At 39.1% G+C, this 18951-nt stretch overlaps 1 protein-coding gene across 5 annotated transcripts in view; it reads right to left on the reverse strand.

Moving 5' to 3' along the window:
- Window positions 1-9071: 9071 nt before the first annotated feature.
- The window catches only part of LOC115254257 (AT-rich interactive domain-containing protein 2-like), a 46010-nt gene continuing 36130 nt past the window's right edge, over window positions 9072-18951 (reverse strand). For 4 of the 5 annotated variants that reach the window (XM_062852123.1, XM_062852122.1, XM_062852121.1 and 1 more), the window contains 5 exons: window positions 11732-12817; window positions 10200-11417; window positions 9536-9835; window positions 9366-9457; window positions 9072-9294 (listed from right to left, as the gene is read on the reverse strand). In XM_062852123.1, coding sequence (XP_062708107.1) covers window positions 9180-9294; window positions 9366-9457; window positions 9536-9835; window positions 10200-11417; window positions 11732-12817 — 2811 coding nt within the window. In that variant the 3' untranslated portion in view covers window positions 9072-9179. The remainder of the gene's footprint in view (window positions 9295-9365; window positions 9458-9535; window positions 9836-10199; window positions 11418-11731; window positions 12818-18951) is intronic. The other variant, XM_029879650.2, reaches the window with a different exon arrangement.

Here is an 18951-nt window from a genome sequence, read left to right on the forward strand (position 1 = left end):
AAATAGTACTTTTATGGCTGGATAAGGTCTTCAGGAGTTGGTTGGTTCGTCGGACAAGCACGAAAAAAATATTAACTTATAAATTAAGAGACATTTTGTGAAAATTGAATTATTTGACAAATGATAATTTTTAGAAAATATCATGTTTTAAGCATGAAATTGTTTTTAAGTACATAGTATTTGTACCTATCATAAAGGTAGGTATATATGCCTTCATCGACAAAAAAATGTTTTGAAAAATGTTCTAACAGTGTTAAGTTTTTTTATTAATTTATCTTAAATACGGTTTTTAATATGTAGCACCTTTTTTGGTGTTTGGTTCCTAAACATTTGAAATTATTTTTTTGCAATTTCTCATCGTAATAGGCTGTTTTACCTCACGCAAATCTGACAGGAAAAGGCCTACTTTCCCACACCTAATAAACAGTGCTGTAATGATTCATTACAGCACTGATTTGCGTTGCGTAATGAACCATTACAGCACTGTTTTCAGTTTTGGTCAACTTCTTGATGCTTCCTGGACGCAGTTTTGAAAAATTGTGACAACTGCACAGTATAACCTATTATGATCAATTTTTCTTAAACATTGGCTATGAACATCAGTGTGCAGTTAGATGAAAAAGTTTTGTTGAAAACTATCCTCAAGGGTAATTTATGAAATTGCAAAAAACGTTGTACGCTACTCGGTGCAGAACTCGATTTTTCCAGCACTCGTCGTACGACTCGTGCTGTAAAAATCTTCATTCTGCACCTTGTTGCGTAAACTACTATTAAAATATTTTTCAAACATGGGCGTATTAAAGAGTACATATTTCTTCATGGTTTCCATGTGTTTAAAAGTTTTTATCTTAGTTCATTTTGCTATGAAAATTATAGGAAAACTTGATTTTATTTAGAAATTGTTAACAATTATAAGGTATCCCATATACGTAACCAATGAATATTTTGACAAAAATTTTAGTGATCCTGTATGACAATGACCTCCTTATTGTATCCTAATCCAAAAGTTTAATTAAGATGTCAATTAAATAGCAAAACAAACGTTAAAAATAATAACCCTTAAAACTACAGAAGGATTTTTGTTAATGTAAACATCCGGGACAAACATGGGAAACAGCAAATATTCACTCATATTTCGCCACGTACATCGATTTTATCTACACGTTATGGTTTTATGGGTATCATACGAGTATGCTACGGTTTGGAAATTAACACATTTAGGCGAATTCTACGTCTTTTAGAGTGAGCGAAATTTGGACCCATTTTGAACGAAATTTGGAACCCGTGCACGAAATTTGGCACTTCCAAACGAATCAAAACTAATGCTGTAACTATCTTGTATAATGTTGAGTTGCCAAATTAATATTTTTCTTGGGAGCTACTGTGCCAGCACTAAATATTATTGAAGTAATTAATCTGATATACTTTATGGTAAAATTTCAGTCGTTTATCAAACTTCGAGAATTCTTAAGTGCACGAAATATGGGCACCTCACGGCAATGAAGGGCGTTGTAATAACAAAACCACAATGAAACTCTCTTGGAGTAGCAATGGAAGTGAGTTATCCATAAAATGTGATCGCAACCAATTCCTACAGGTGCCCTAGTTTGTTGAGCAGGGACGCCTGAATACGCAAAGTTTGCGAAGGAACACTCAAAAGTGCAAAGAAGGTCAAATGGAGATTCCTCATCTGCCACATGCCAATCAGTCAACTCATGACAAATTCTGCTCATGCAGAGTTGCGTTAGGTGCAATTCTATGTTAAGTTAACCATGAACAGTACTGCCTAAGTATTCAATCAAACTGAAGCATCTCAAATCAATGTTGGAGCTACTTCAGATGATATAATGATCGTAGCAATACTGCCAAATATCAGCAAAAAGATGCTGAAAACAAGAGCTTGCTTGAAGGCATCCATAAGGAAAGGTTGAAACATACTGTTAACGTTATTCTAAAATATAGCATGCTTGAGGCACGACACTTCATCTATAATGAAAAAAACAAAGCTGAAATTTTTGAAGTAGATCCACACGTTTTTTGCCTTTCTCGTACACCAAGGTGTACCGAAAGGCTATATGTTCACTCCAAAAACGAAAATTTGATAGAGCCTCCGGAGGTGTCAAGTCTTATATACCAATCGACTCAGCTCGACGAATTGAGGTGAAGTCTGTGTGTGTGTATGTGTGTGTGTGTGTGTATGTGTGTGTACAAAAAAACTCACATCACTTTTTGGCAGTAAACCTCAACCGATTTTATTGACCGACGGTTCATTCGACGCGGAATCTGGTCCCATTGTTTCCTATTGAAAATGGTTCAGATCGGTCCATCCATTCCGGAGTTATGGCCATTTAGGTGTTCCGGACCGGTACCCCAGGAAGGGGCCAGATATGAAAACGCTACAAACCCATCCATGCGGCACATCAAACTACGGCATTTTCGATAACTTGATAAATGGTAAGTAGAAAAATAGCCTCAGACCATATCTGAACCGGTAGTGTCCCGGAACCGGTTCCGGGTGTCCCGCCGGAAGTGACCAAACATAAAAGTGAACTAAACCCATGTATGCGACATATCAAACCGCGGCTTTTTCGATAACGTGGTGAACAGTAAGCAGGAAAACATTCTCAGACCATATCGGAACCGGTAGTGTTCCAGAACCGGTTGCAAATGTCCCGCCGGAAGTGGCCAAGTATTAAAGTTAACCAAACCCATGCATGCGACATATCAAATAGTGGCTTTTTTGATATCCTGATGAACAGTAAGCAGGATAATATTCTCAGACCATATCTGAACTAGTTGTGTCCCGGAACCGGTTCCGCGTGTCCCGTCGGAAGTGGCCAAATATAAAATTGAAATAAAACCATGCATGTGACATATCAAATCACAGCTTTTTCAATAACCTGATGAACAGTAAGCAGGAAAGCATTCTCAGACCATATCGGAACCGGTTCCAGATGTTCCGCCGGAGGTTGCAAAGTATAAAAGTTATTTAAACCCATGCAAGGGACATATCAAATCGTGGCTTTTTTTATATCCGGAACTGGCGAAATGCACGAATGAACCAAACCCATACATGCATTACATCAATTTGCGACTTTTTAGGAGAACTGATTAATAATTTGCATGAAACTAGTCTAAGACCACATCAGGGACAATCGGTAACACAGCTAAACAAAAATTGTGGAGAATTTCAGAAACCTATGAAATTTGATTAGGTAAAACGAAATATTTTGCTGGAGCCGTTAATTTAGATGTTAATTGACCAATTAACCTTTTGAATGCTTAAAAAAAAAATATTTCCATGCTTAATGGCTTGCAGTTAAAAAAAGTCCAAAATCGCATATTTTGCCCTATAAATTGAGGTATAACTCAAAATTGTGACGTGTTGGAGCAAATCTGAGCCCGGATTCGGATTTAGCGGCCCAAAATCCTTCGGAGACACATAAGTTTGCTCTTGAGACAAAAAAAAATGTTGCGCTGTGTAAGTGGTAAAATGTGAACCGAAAGTTGTAAATGTGAAATTGAATCAAATCTATGCGTGTCGTACCATAAAACCACGCTAATTCGACAATGATTGCTGTCAAATTACCTGTGTAAACTTTCAATTCGGTAAACTAACTCTATTTTAGTTTTGTTTAGATTGTATGATTTGTTTTTGAACACAAATCTTACAGATATTGTGGTGGTACGAATTGATAGCTTGTACATTTTACGATTGTTGGCTTCCGAGGTTCACTGCGGTTGATCACCAAACGGATCAGGTGTCGAAATGCACCAAATTAGAACTTTCGGAAGTAGCAGCTGCACGAGGAGCCGCTGCGGGTGTAAGTAAAATCACAATATCGTATCATTCGTATTTACAGTGTATTACACTGTGTCATTTGATCATTTTTTCAATTCAACAAATTTCGAATGAGCGGGGTACAAGTTAAAAAGTGTCTTATTAAAGAGTGATGAATACGCGGGGTTTGACAGTACATCGAATAGCAGCTTTTTTGACAACTTCTTCTTCTTCTTTATAGCTCGACGTTCGCATTGGAACTTGGCCTGCCTCTCTTCTACTTAGTGTTCTTTAGAGCACATCCACAGTTAATAATTGAAGGGTTTTCTTTGCCCGCCATTGCATGAATTTGTATATTGTGAGGCAAGTTCAATGATACACTATGCTCAAGAAGTCGAGAAAATGTTCCCGACCGGAACGGGAATCAAACCTACCGTTTCCGGATTGGCGATTCATAGCCTTAACCACTAGGCCAACTGGAGACCCTTTTTTGATAACACGATGATCGATTCTTAAGAACATAGCCTCAGACCATATTTTAGACAACCGGTAGTGTCCCGAAACTAGTTCTGGGTGCCCCAGTGGAAGTGGTCAAATGTAAAAGTGATTTGTACCCATGCATAAGATAAATCAAATCGTGGTGTTTTTAGGTAACCTGATGTACGTTTGCAATGATATTGCCTCAGACTATATTTGGGAGACCCGGTGGTGTTCCGGAACCTGTTCCGGAAAGTAACCAAATGTACCATGCGACACATCACATCACGGCTTTTTTAATAATCTGAGGAACGGTTAACTAGAAAATAGGCTCATACCACATTAGAGACTACTGGTAGGGTTGCATAACCAGCTTTTGATGCTTCGCCGGAACTACGAAAGTAAATAAAATCTATGCAAGCGATAAATATGTGTAAGAGAACAAAATCTTGACATAATAAACCCACATACAAACAGACGTCTCACTATACTCACTACGTTCTTGTTTTTAACGGTCAATAAAATATAACCTAGAATGTTCAGAAAAAACTTTATCGTGAATGTGAATGTGTAAAAAGTTATATCTTAGTAGTTAGTATCGTCTTGATATTGATCAGCTCCCAATGCTAGTGAAGGTACTCAAGCAGTCAACTGAGAAATCTGATATTATTCAGCTCTGATTTTACACTGAACACCAGGGAATGAAATTATCGATCACGATCGCGATAGTAGAAAACTCTCCCACACGCATTATCGGCGAAAAAAGACGTGCGATAAATTCAGATCCGGGTTTCTGCCGAGAATGTATTTTCGCTCTTTCCGCAGCGCCGAAAAACGATTATCATCAGCAATGAAAAGTTGCCTGGTTTGCTTTCTGCTCTTTGTTCGCCTTTCCGTAGTCCCGTCGTCCCCGGCTGTAGCTTTTATGTATAAAATTTCTGTCCTCTCTCGAGCAGCTTGTGGGGTCGAGTGGTTATGGTGCGCGCTCATACACATTTTTGTGGAGGGTCTAGGCTCGAATCCCGTTAGCGGCAAATTTTTGTTATTTGCCTTCTGATAATTATCGCGATAACTTTGCAGGCGATAAAGTTGGATAGCAAAAATGAAAAGAACGATTTCCAGTTTTCGGCTATCTTTAATCGGAGACAAACAGCAACGACCGATAAACATTTCTCACAGGAAAAGTAAAAACAGAAAAAATCGGTTGCTCGAAAAACGCCGTTTTGCGTCTCAATTTGCTGATAATTTCATTCCCTGCTGAACACAACGTCGGAGTATGTGCCATCAATAAGTTTTAAGTCAATTCAATGATGGCTTTGAGAAAATGCTTGCTTTTCTTAAAAAATATCAGGATTCAGGAACAATTTGACTTACGTCGACGGAAAGATCGTGAGAACATATACGACGAGAAAGGCACTATCACCTCTAGGTGGATTAATTTGGGTTTTTACGCTGAAAATTGATCTGAGGTTTCCTTGCCATAGCCACTACCCAAACTACAGGAAACACAGCACAAAAACGATACATCAACGACGACCCATATCGGTGTCAGTTGAAAAACGCCAATTGTGAAAACGCATTAGGCGAACCCATATAGGTAGATTGTATAACATTTCGCGGTAAACCACTTCGCGGTAACCCATTTCACGGTGTCCTATTTGGCGGTATTACATTTCGCGGTTTGTACCATTTTGCGGTACGTCATTCCGCGGTTTGGACCATTTCGCGGTTAACATTTTCGCGGTCGGTACCATTTTGCGGTACGTACCATTTGGCCGTTTTTACCCACAAAGGACGTATATTTCAGAATTCATAACGAATCTAAACCCACATAGAAATACAGGAATATAAACTCATATCTCTCTTAATATTTACAATAATAATAATCATTACAAATGAATCAACAAGCATGGAATATAGAACATGTACTGTTCCCAAACAATACGAACCAATAAAAGAATTTCTGAATGTAAAAACAATCAAACTCACCCATTTATTTCAAACGACATTTTTTGGTTTATTGCAACAAAATTTAATAACAACTTGTTATTTATAAATAGTTTGCTAGTACTATAGTTTTCAATTCAACAAACGTGTTAGTTGTTTCAAACTACACCGTGGTGTGTTTGAAAGGATTGTGCTACTTTTCCCCGAATGTCGTTTCCCAGAAAGTAAATTCCCCGAATAACAAGCCGAATGACCCGTTTCCCCGAAAACCATTCTTCATTCAGCAGTGTTTCAGCAGGTCTGAGGAGTGATAGAACTTGAAAGAACCGCCTATAAAATAAAGAAGGGTGTGATTCGGGGGAATGGGTCATTTGGGGAAAAGTGCCATTCGGGAAATGGCATTCCAAGAAAAGCAGCACAACCGTTTGAAAGAAAGTAAATTGTTCGATGAAAAAGTTAACTGCTTGATGTCAATTAGCTTTTGTTAAATGTAATTCGAAAGAACGGCCTATGCGTTAAGGACAAACGTCTTGAAATCCCGCTTCAAGAGTGCATGAGAACTTGAAACGCACAAATCTCAAGAAGCAAGCTTCAAACAACAGTGCATTTTATTATTCTGTTCTTGCTCACTTGTAATAAGCTTAAAATAAGAAGATCAAATGCGCTGGTTTTGTTTACGAAGAGATTTGTGCCCTCGAAATCGTGAGTAGGTACCAAAGTCGGCCATTGTGGCGGCCATCTTGGGATTCTAACAAGTCTGTCCTTAAAGAAGGGAAAATATACCATGAAAATATTAACAGCCTAATGCCAACAACTATTTGACCAGTATAACTAGAAAGAATAGCCTATGTTTGAAAGAAGGGAAAATGCCTGATGAAAACATTATCAGATTGATTGTGCCACCAATTGTTTCGAAAAGATAACTCGAAATAATAGCCTATTTAATAAGAAGGAAGAATATACTACAGTAGACGTTCGCTCGGTGCAAACGCTTTAACTGCAATGCTTTTTAACTGCAAGTCCGATAAGTGCAACAGTTTTGCTGTTATCGCACCGCTATCCGTCAAATTTCTGTCAAAGCAGACGACAGCAGCATAGCGATGCACTTTTGAATGCAATTTAGATCACTTTCAGACCCACTGACAAGTCGTTGACGTCTGTCAGTCGTTGCAGTTAACGAATTTCATTCGGTAGGTGAAACGTAAACATGTTGCAGTTATCGAACGTCTACTGTATTTGTAAAAAATCCTTACATTGAAAAAAAAATCCAAGAATGTCATTAAAAATTTAAATTAAACCAATTATGTATTACATACATATATAGATATAATCATCTATCATTATGCTATTGCCACACATGAATGATAGATTGAAAACTGTAAAGTATCTTTCGAGATATGATGTATTCTGGGAAGTGAATTTCTCTGAAATTCGGCATTTTGGGAAATGGTTTTCCCGGAAATGACGGGCCAACCGTAAATATTTGATAGAATAAATTAATCCTTCTATGGCCTTGTTTGTGTATCCATTTGTTTGAAATAGCAAATATGAAAACTGCTGGTAAATAGTGTATGAGTTTTCTCTAAGAAAGCTTAAAAAACAATCAAGTTGTTGAAAGACAAAATGACACCGCCGAAAAGAAAACCGCAAAACGGTACACCGCGAAATGGTATACACCGCGAAATGTCATATCGCGAAACAGTACACACCGCGGAATGGCTCACCGCGGAATGGGTCGCCGCGAAATGGTTTACCGCGAAATGTCGGACAACCGTGGAGGACGCCCTAATTCTCCACAGGCTCCGTTTGTGGTTAGGTTTTTATTAGACCCCCCTAACCATTCATTCTTTGGCACGGTAAACATAAAGCCGCATAACACCATGAATTAGGGGTCACCTGTTTAGTGGACTCTTACCACTGGATCAGGCGATCCGTAGTGTTATTCTTAGCCAATTGAGACAACCGCTACCGACACTACACAGCTATCTAGGCTGATCGGGAAAAAAGTTAACATTGATGGTTAACTTCCAAACTAGCCCGAACAGCCCCGTACACCGAAAGTTAACCGAACTGCTGGCAACCCACACCCAATCACACACTAGACACGAAATCACCTCCGGATGGCGTAGCGCTACCGACCGTAAAACGTTTTTCTTTTTCTTGGAAAAAGTCTAGCACCGCGTAACTGAATTTGCAAAGCATCTTCCGTCTTTATCCCGATATCAAATCACTTCCTCATTATCTAAATTTACATAGAACCTAGCACAGAAACTAACACTCTTTTATACGCGGAAAACCCATCCGGATGGCGTAGTACCGGCCAAACCGTAAGCGGAATCGCAAAAAAAAAAAAATGCTGACGAACACGAAGCAAATGGGACGAGCAGATCAAAACACGTCTGCACACGGAAACGCCTACTGCGCTTTTTTTCTTTGGATTAAGATCATTTTTGACCCAAAACGTACACCACGTCAGCGAGCTGTTCCCAAGCAATGTGATACAATAGAAAGGTGCGTGTCACATTCAGATGTAAACGTAATGTTACAACATTATGTTCAACTTACCTTATCTCAAGCGCCCGAATCCTAAATTACGCTTACATTGTTACCTCTTAGACACCGCGAGAATATTTTGATTTCGAGACTCCATGCGGTTGAGCTATGCTTTAGCTGCCTCGTTGCATACCATTCATCTCATCTTGTTATATTTGTCATCTAGGGACCATTCGAAGCGTGAGATGGGGCAACCTAGGAGATACTGTACAGTATTTCACGAAGTTCTCGATCTCGATACACTATTTGGCAAACCTAAATTAAAAAAATAATGTGATAAAACCAGACATTTCCCAGAAGTTTTGTTATTTACCTTTTTAAATGCTTTATTGGAAAAAATGTGCGAATCTTAGATCATAACAGATAAAACTTTTAGGTTATGTATATTTTAATGTCACGATTCAATCTGCATCAACCCATATTAATAATTCGGTTGCGCATCGTTCATTTCGAATAATACCTGGGAAATGGTGCGACTCGATTCGACATTGTTCATTGCAACTCCCGCCAGGTGAGGCTCATATGCCCGTAGAGCTCTGAAATTAAAAAGAACAAATATTGAAATTTAAAATTAGGCATTTTTTACGTTTTAGATAAAGAGCTTTACCTTCTCGCAGAGTTGCTATAAACAACCAGATTACGTAAAATCAGTGCCGAAGTTAGCCGAATACTTTTCGTTACCGGTCCTTCAATGTCGTCCTGTGCAAATATAAGTAGAAAAAAATGTGCTCGGTAAATAATTCAAGTATAATTCATGAATTAAACAAACAAAATTACCTGAAATTCCTTAGCGTTAATCCAATCGATTGCATGTCTTTTGATGGCATGCAGTGCAGCGGGCCCTGCAGACGACAAAACTCCGGGACCTTGTGGCTGCGGAGCCGCAGGTAACGCTGGCGAGCTAGAGGCCGACGATTCCGATGTCGTTGACGATGCCGACGATCCCGGTGCACTACTATTGCTGTTGTTGCTGCTGCTGGTGGTGGTCGGTTGTCGGACCAAGGTCACGGGGTATGCTTGTTGGGTAGTGGATGTAGAAGTGTTCGACAAACGTCGCTGTACGGCCTGCTTGAAAGCCTAGATGCGAAAAGAGAAGGATTCTTTAGTACGTATATACCGTCAATGTACCAGTAGCCGCTCGTGTTCCGATAGCCGCTCACCGCCATGAAACTTATGTTTATTGGCATTAATATGTGCAATCCTATTCGTACAAATGTGATTCGGAACGCATATTTTGAATATCCGTGATAAAAAAGTTGTATTTTTGCAAGTAAACTTCATTTCTATTCTCGCGAGTGACTAATGGAACATGAGCGGCTACTGGTTGGTACACTGAGGGTACCGTAAAATGGAGTGACGAGAATAGTAAAGAGGCAATGCATAGTAAAACATTAATTTTCTGCTCTAAGCATTGCCGGAATTGACAATTGCATCCACTTACATCGCTAGTGCAGTGCCGATCGAAGATGTGCGTCATCAGCGAGAACCGTTTCCGCGGGAGGTTGTCACACAAGTTCGGCCCAGGGCCCCATTGACAGTAGATATCGGCCGCCGAGTCGATCGTATCCGGACAGTGAACGGCACAGGCGTGGATGTACACCTCGTTGGCCGATGCGTACTTCTTCCGGGGACAGCCACGCCAGTCGCACACCCACGGCCAGCTCGGGTCTACGTCCTCGTCGATGGCCTTGGACGGGTCCATAGCCGGAATCATCTGGATGGTGCTGTTGGAACCGGCTACGGGGACCGACGCTGTCGGTTGGCCAGCTGTGGACGTTGTAGGTGTTGCTGATGACGTGGCCGTTGGTGTGGCGGTGGTCATAGCTGCAGGTTTGGCCTGTATGACAGGTGCCGGGGTAGAAGGTCTCGAAGAAACGGTCGATGCTTCTGTCGATGGCGCAACAACCGGTTTTGTGGCGAACTTGGATGAGTCTGATGTCTGGGTGGCTGTCTTGCTAGTTACTGAAGTAGTGTGGGACCCAACCGAAGATTGAGACTGTGCAACTGTTTGTTTACCCGGATGTGTTCCGGGTGCATGGACTATCTGCGTTTTTTGTAGAACAGGTGACTGCGATGCTGCCGGAGATGATATTTTTTGCTGAAGAACTTGGATGATTTGTTTTTGGGGTGTTCCGCCGGCTGTCGCCGGTTGTTGCTGAACGATGATGGTTTTCGTGGGGAGTTGGCCGACCTGTGGAGACGATTTAGTTGCTGTTTGTTTAGTGACTGTTATGGTGCCAGGGCTGTGAGAGACGGGTTGCTTTTGAACCGTTATTTTTTGCGGCTGCTGCTGTTGTTGAGAGGGTGCGTGCACGAGTTTTTGTTGAATTATTTTCTGAACTACCTGTGGTTGTTGTTGCGTTGCTGGTTGTATAATTTGCTGGGAGATTATTTGTGGTTGCATTTGCTGAGAAGGCTGTTGTTGTATAACAATCTGCTGTTGTTGGGGTTGTGGAGGTTGCGATTGAATTACAATTTGTTGTGTAGGCTGAGTCGTGGTTTGCTGGGCTGGTTGCTGGATGATTTGGAATGTCTGCCCGCCACCTGGTTGTATAATTTGCTGTATCTGAGGATGCGCTTGTTGTTGAATTATCTGCGTTGGCTGTTGACTGGTTTTAATAATTTGTTGCGATGAACCATCGATGGTGATTGTATTACCCTGTTGATGTATTATGTTTCCAGTTCAAAACCGAATTAGCGACATTTTTTCTTTGACTTCCGCTGCTTTTGCCCTGCGTTAAACACAATGTCGGAAGTGGGGCGCTGTATTGTACACCTGGTGCTCTATACAGCGCCCCACTTCCGACATTGTGTTTAACGCAAGGCAAAAGCAGCGGAAGTCAAAGAAAAAATGTCGCTAATTCGGTTTTGAACTGGAAACATAATAACAAAATAGTAAATGAGTCTGTCGGTCATCGCCTTGAACGATTAGCTTTGAGGAAAGGGAACATCGTGGATGTAGCTATGACTCACCTGATGCTGCACCTGACGCGGAACCTGGGTCATAATGATCTGTTGCCCTTGTTGATTGACGAACACTTTCTGCGGGGCGTGCTGTTGAGGTTGTGCGGAAATTTGCTGAGTTTGAATTTGCTGCGAACCGGCCTGTTGCGTCGGTTGCTGTTGCAAAATAATGATGGTCTTCTGTTGGGCTCCGGTTTGAGGGTTTTGGGTTAGCAGGACGGTTTGTTGCATCTGAGGTTGCGGTTGCGGCTGCTGAGCAACCACGTAGGTTTGACCCTGTTGATTGGTGGCCAGGATGTATTGTGTGGTTTGCTGAGGGTTTGAGATGACCGTGGGTGTCATTACGGGAGCCGTTTTCTGAATTTGAATTTGATTCTGATTGTGTTGTAAAAGAATCGGAACTGTCTGATAGCCACTGTCAGTTTTTATGGTGGCAGTTGTTTGAGCGGTCAGATGTTGACCGGAACTACCGGGTGAAAGCATCATCGATTGCGGATTGTTGGGAGCTACGATGATTTGTCGCTGCATTGGCATAGTGATCACTTGCTGTGCTGGAGCCGGCTGTACGTTTATCTTTGGCTCTTCTTTGGGCTTCATTTCGATATCTTCCATATCTTCATCTTCCAAGATAGATCCAGCCAGCTCAGCGTACAAATCGGCAGCCTTCGGAGTTACCTTGATCTCCTCCGTCTCACTGAAATCCAACTTCTTTGCTGGAGGTTCCGTCGCATCTACATCACTTTTACGTTTCACGGTAGTCTCTCCAATGGCAAACACCGGAGGATCATTTGTTTTCTTATCCAACAGGTCGGCCAGCATCTTATTACCCGCCAAAGGTTTCATCATTGCGTTCGGATTCTGACTCAACGGTGCCAGTGGGGGTGGATTCATCTCATGGGGATTAGTAGTCGTAATGACCGTGTTCGTGGGCAGTGTGCCAGGCTTTATCGAGATTGTAGAATTACCCACCTTGATGTTGGTTAAATTGTTGGGATTGTTCGATGTGACCACCACGGAGCTGTTGGGGGGAGGACTGGCTACTGGCGAAGGTGATTTCATTTGCTTTTGCTTCAACATTTGCTGACGTTGAGCGACCTAGGAATGGAAATCATTGATCATTCGATAATATCATAGGCATTACATATGACGAATTTCGCGCCAACTCGACCAGTGGTTGGCAACACCCTCTCAGAATCGAATGAAACTTGGTGGGCATAAAGACTAGGTTTTTATAAGCAACTTTGCATACTTAAATTTTCGAAAATTTTCAAGAGTAACATTTGAAGAGGGCCTAACTTTTTTTCGAAGAATTTTTTAAAATCGATGTAACTCAAAAATGACAAGACCTATAGAAAAGTGTTGTATGGGGGACTTTTAGAGAATTGTCCAAGCTTTCATAAAAAAATATTTAAAAAATTCTAAATACATTTTTACACGCTAAAAAATATATTTTTAAAATTAAAAGTCAATTTACAGAAAATGCCCACTTTTTTATGTTTTGAAATTTTTTCCTAAGAAAGTCAATATTGTTGCCTAACTTTCCTCCATACATCACAAGATGGGCACTTTTAAGGAAAAAAAGTTTTTCTAACAAAAACTTTTTCATGTTATTTTTTTTTAGCGTGTTGCGCATTAACTCGTACAGGATGTATCAAGAATCCTTATACCCATTTAATAACACTCAATGGGCATTACTACTTTGTTTGATTGGGTGCCTTCTTTTTCTTGGCGTTACATCCCAACTGGAATAGAACCTGTTTCTCAGCTTGTTTTGATATCTGAATGCTTAAAACAGCATTCTGTTTGCTGAAATTGTATTATTGTGTGCCTAGAACCAGTGAACTAACATCATTATTAGAAGCGAATGATAAAGAATCGGTTTTATTTCAACAATGGCTAACCACTGATCGATGCAATTTGGAAACTATTACTAAGACTATAGACGAGTTTGTTCCGTATTTTATATAAAAAGTTGATAAGCTTATAAATCAGGATTTCATTTATAAAAAACAATCCTCATTTTTGCGGGATAAAAAAGAATCTCTTAAACAGGGTGAAGTATTAACAATTTGTGACTTTTCAGAAAATTATTCATTTATCATTCAAAATTCAGCTCAAGGTTACCATTGGAATAATTCTCAGGCTACCATTCACCCCTTTGAAGTGTACTACAGAAAAGAAAATAAGTTGGAAAACTTGAGCTTTATAATAATATCTGAAGTACTTACACACGATACAACAGCAGTTCAGTTATTTATATCAAAACTGCTGGATTTCATTAAACAATCGATTGATTTCTCAAAAATTACTTTCATGTCAGATGGAGTAGCAGCTCATTATAAGAACAAAAAAAAATTTGCCAGTTTGTGCAGTTTTCGGTCCAATTATGGATTGGAAGCAGAATGGCACTTCTTCGCAACTTCACATGGCAAAGGTCCATGTGACGCTGTTGGAGGTACTCTCAAGCGAATGGCAAAACGAGCAAGTCTTGCTCGAGATTATGGAAACACAATCACAACTTCTCGAGAACTGTATGACTGGGCAGTTAAACAGTCAGATATACATATAACAAAATTGAATTTCTGCTTTATTTCAAATGAACAATATGCAAAAATGACGGATGAACTTGAAGAACTATACACATACAGTCACGTAAAAACAATACCTGGTACACAAAAATTTCATTCATTTGTGCCAATTTCTGAAAATCAAATTGAAGCGAAGAAGTTTTCGAATTCAAAAGATAATCCAAAAAAGTTTACTTTGTTTCAGATAGACTAAAGATCTAATATTCAAAAAATGTTACAATAGAATGTATAAAAGAAGGATGTATATATTGTAGAAAAGAAAATAATTGAATACACATATATATATGTACATATTTCATCAATACACAAGCGTTTTCATTGATATAAAACCCTAAAAGCAAATTTGTCTTGAGCCCTTTCCAATATCAAGCACGTTTTCAATGTCAAGCACGTTAAGATATTAAAAAAGTATTTGAGACCATAAAGTTTTAATGGATTGTCATTAGGATTCTGGATACATTACTGTACGAGTTAATGCACAACACGCAAAAAAAAATAAAATGAAAGTTTTTTTTAGAAAAAAATTTTTTCCTTAAAAGTGCCCATCTTGTGATGTATGGAGGAAAGTTAGGCAACTATATTGTCTTTCTTGGGAAAAAAAACTCAAAACATAAAAAAGTGGGCTTTTTCTGTAAATTGACTTTTAATTTTGAAAAGATATTTTTTAGCGTGTAAAACATTTTTTTATATTTTTTAAATATGTTTTCTTGAAAGCTTGGACAATTCCCTAAAAGTCCCCCATACATCACTTTTTTGTACAACTTATCATATTCGAGTTATATTTTTTGTGAAAAAAACGGCTAATGCGCAACACGCTAAAAAAACTAACATGAAAAAGTTTTTGTTAGAAAAACTTTTTTTTCTTAAAAGTGCCCATCTTGTGATGTATGGGGGAAAGTTAGGCAACAATATTGACTTTCTTGGAAAAAAAATTCAAAACATAAAAAAGTGGGCATTTTCTGTAAATTGACTTTTAATTTTAAAAATATATTTTTAAGCGTGTAAAAATATATTTAGAATTTTTAAAATATTTTTTCATGAAAGCTTGGACAGTTCTCTAAATGTCACCCATACATCACTTTTTTGTACATCTTATCATATTCGAGTTATTTTTTGTGAAAAAAAAAACGGTTAAAGAACTTTGACTCTTTTTAAATGTTAGTCTAGGTTAATTTTGAAAAAACAAAATACGCAAAGTTGCTTGAAAAGGTAAAGTCTTGAAACCTACAAAATTTCATAACATTCTGAGGGGGTGCTGCCAACCCCGAAGACGAGTTGGTGCGAAATTCGTCATATATGAAATGTACAGAGTATAAGGTTCGATTTTTTATTTGGCATTTCGAAAAAAAAAATATTTCTCACAAAAAGATACAATGTAATTCCAAAGCTTGTCAACCAAAGCGGTTGTGCACGCAATCATCATAGCTACGAGAGACCAACAGATCTATTGTGGATTTAGCACTAAATTGGTGTCGGAAGTAACTTCATTGACTTCCGCTGTCTTTCCTATGCGTTAAACATAACGGCGGAAGTAGTGCGCTGTATAGAGCATTAGATTTACTATAGGGTCAAGTGGGGTAAAATGCCATTTTTCAAACATTCATCGTTTTCAATGATAATTAGCCTCATTTGTTAGGCTTCCAAAGTGGTAACAGCAACTAGACAATATTTGCTCGATACTTCAGCAAAAATATTCACAAAACTATTGCATTTTCATCGATTTTCAGCGATTTTAAAAACTGATTCGTAAAACGGAAGTGGTGCAAAACGACTATCTGCCATCGGGTAAGATGCCACTTCATGAAAACATTCAAAAATTACGTCCATCAGTTTTCGGGCATTTCCGACTCCTTTTCCCCCCTCTGTCCCGCTTTTTTCGTATACTCAATAAATGGAGTATTACCTCCCTCCCCGCAAAACGATGATCGTAATGTTTGCATGACCCCTAACATGGAAAGCTTAGAGATCAACAACCATGCGTCTCCATGTGTGCCTCAATCTCGTTGGAAACACTTGGCTGGTAATAAAATCACCAGAAAACCTTAATTGCAAGTACGAAAAACCGGAAGTTGCCAATTTTCATTGGGAAATCAAAGGATTTTCCGTGGGTTTGGTGGCCTAGCTTCTAGAAGAATGTTTGATGCAAACATATCTTGACACCATTTACCTATATCAATGATCAAGTCCCATTCAGGAATGATTTTATGAGTTGGGCCATTTTACCCCATCTTGGCATTTTGGACTTTGTTCCCCTACAGAAAAACCTGCCCGATCACGTAAACTGATTTTCATTTGAATTCGCACTACTGTTCAATACATTCGATACACGGTAAAAAAATCTACACGCTCGATTCAAGGCAAAAATCCCTCAACTATTCAACATCCTAATCAACATGATCCAAAATGCTTTTCCTTTGAATTCGCAATACTGTCAGTGTTGACTTGGGAACCAAGACAAACCCACCAGAGAAATCAACTAAAAATCACTTCGATTAGCACTATAATGTACAAAGCAGTGCGATCCAAAGTGGAAAGTTGTTGTTTTGATAATGAGTGCTTTGGACATGAAAGTGAATATAGATGACAGCTGATAGAAAGTGTTTTACTTTTATTCGTACCTCTCTAACAACAAATGTGAAGTAGTGTGGTGCTAGAAAAGATGACCATGACTCTCAGGGTTCTGGTATCGAATCTGGGTGTGGGTTTAACTTTTTTATTCTTGTTTTGAAATCAAAACATTTTCAAAAACGAATTGAAGTGAAGTTCCATTAATATTCAAGAGGCATTGGATGTTCTTTTCCAACTAATATTCAACTGGTATCGAATGTATTGTGAACAGTAGTGCGAATCCAAATGCCAATCAGTTTACATGATCTTGCAGTTTTTTTTTATCGTGTGAAGCGCTGTATACAATACCAGGTGTACAATACAGCGCCCCACTTCCGACATTGTGTTTAACGTAAGACGAAAGCAGCGGAGGTAAAAGAAAAAATGTCGCTTATTCGGTTTTGAACTGAAAACATAATAAATACACCCGTTCCTGAGTTCCTGAAAATCCACCGAGGAAATTTTCGGAAATATCATAATATCATAGAAAAAAATCCTCAAATGCATGAGAATATTTGTGGGCTTCGTGGCCGTGCGGTTAGCGGTGTCAGTCCCCTAGGCGTTTCGTAAACTACGGAGTGCGGGTTCGATTCCCACCCCAATCGGGGAAAACTTTTCGTCAAACGGACAATTCGCCATTGGGCCACTGGGTGTTATTTATGTTGTCCGTTGTCTCGTGTTAGTAATGTTCAGTCTGTGCAGCCTCTGACTGAAGATGGTGTAGTGTTTTTTTATAATATTCCAGAAGACATTTTTGGAGCAACTCCTGAAAGGATCATTGAAGGAACTCTTGAAGAAATCCTTGGAGAAATGTCTGCAGGAGTTCTTGGTGAAATTGTTGAATGAATTTTCGATGGATTTCCTGAAATTCTTCGGCGAATTCTGAGATATATTCATGATAGAATTTATGCAAGATTTGCAAATTGCAAATGCAATTGCAAAATGAATCTTTGAAGGAATTTCAGTCGAATTTTTTTGAGAAATTTCTGAGAAACCCTTACAAATTGTGCTGTGTGCATTCGAAATGCAAATATCAAATGCGGGAGCACCAAATGCGGTAAGATTTTCTAATAAGTAACCCGATGTCAGTGGGAGCTTTTGAATCCTAGGATGGCGATAGTTTTGACTATGGGTGCTAAGTTGCCCTTGGTAACATTGTGTTATCGCGTTTGGAGCGCATTTGGGCACCGTTTGCATCTTGAACGCACACAGCAATACCTACTGTACCTACTTGATTGAATGCTTGGATAAACAGTTTAACCCTTTGGAGCCGGAGGGGTCATATATGACCCCAACATAGAAACGCCTGTAGAAATCCATCCATTCGATAAACCAGAATACTGTCTTCGGCAAAGTTGTTGCAAATTAAGTCCTCTTTTAGCGAAAAAATGGGAATATGTGTATTTGGGACTTCATTGATAACCTAACATCCTGAACACCATGAAATTAGAAAAAATGAAATAATTGACATACCAGTTGTTCTAAAAGCTGAAATTGGATGTGGGTTACGTTTATATGAATTCATTAAGCCGTCGTCAAGAAAGTCAAAAGATGTTTTATATTCTGGGATGCTCTAGGTGTTCCATCCAAACTGTCCTATAGTAAAATCCTTCAAATCTACAAGAATAATCTTACGTATTTTCGCCACAAATAATAGCATTGCATAACCTACTGGGATTCGTGAAGCTCTTGACATCTCAAATGTCATTTAGAGATACTTCAGATATTCCAGATCAGCCAAACTACCTTGGAGTTCAGGACTTCAGGTCTACACTCGTAACAACAGCCATATCTGCTATACTGAGTAACATTGCATACTAATCCGTGGCTACTGGACCAATCTGAATCTACTTTTTTATTATAAACCTTTGGGACATTCAGGTTCGTCCAAACTGTTATATAGTAAAGTCTTTCAAATCAACAAGAAAAACTTTATTTGTTTTCGCCATAAATAATAGTAATGCATAATCTGCTCTTGAAATCTTGAAATCACTACAGGGGTATTCCAGCTCAGCCAAACTACCTTGGAGTTCA

Source organism: Aedes albopictus, chromosome 2 (genome assembly GCF_035046485.1).
Source record: "Aedes albopictus strain Foshan chromosome 2, AalbF5, whole genome shotgun sequence".
Lineage (NCBI taxonomy): Eukaryota > Metazoa > Arthropoda > Insecta > Diptera > Culicidae > Aedes > Aedes albopictus.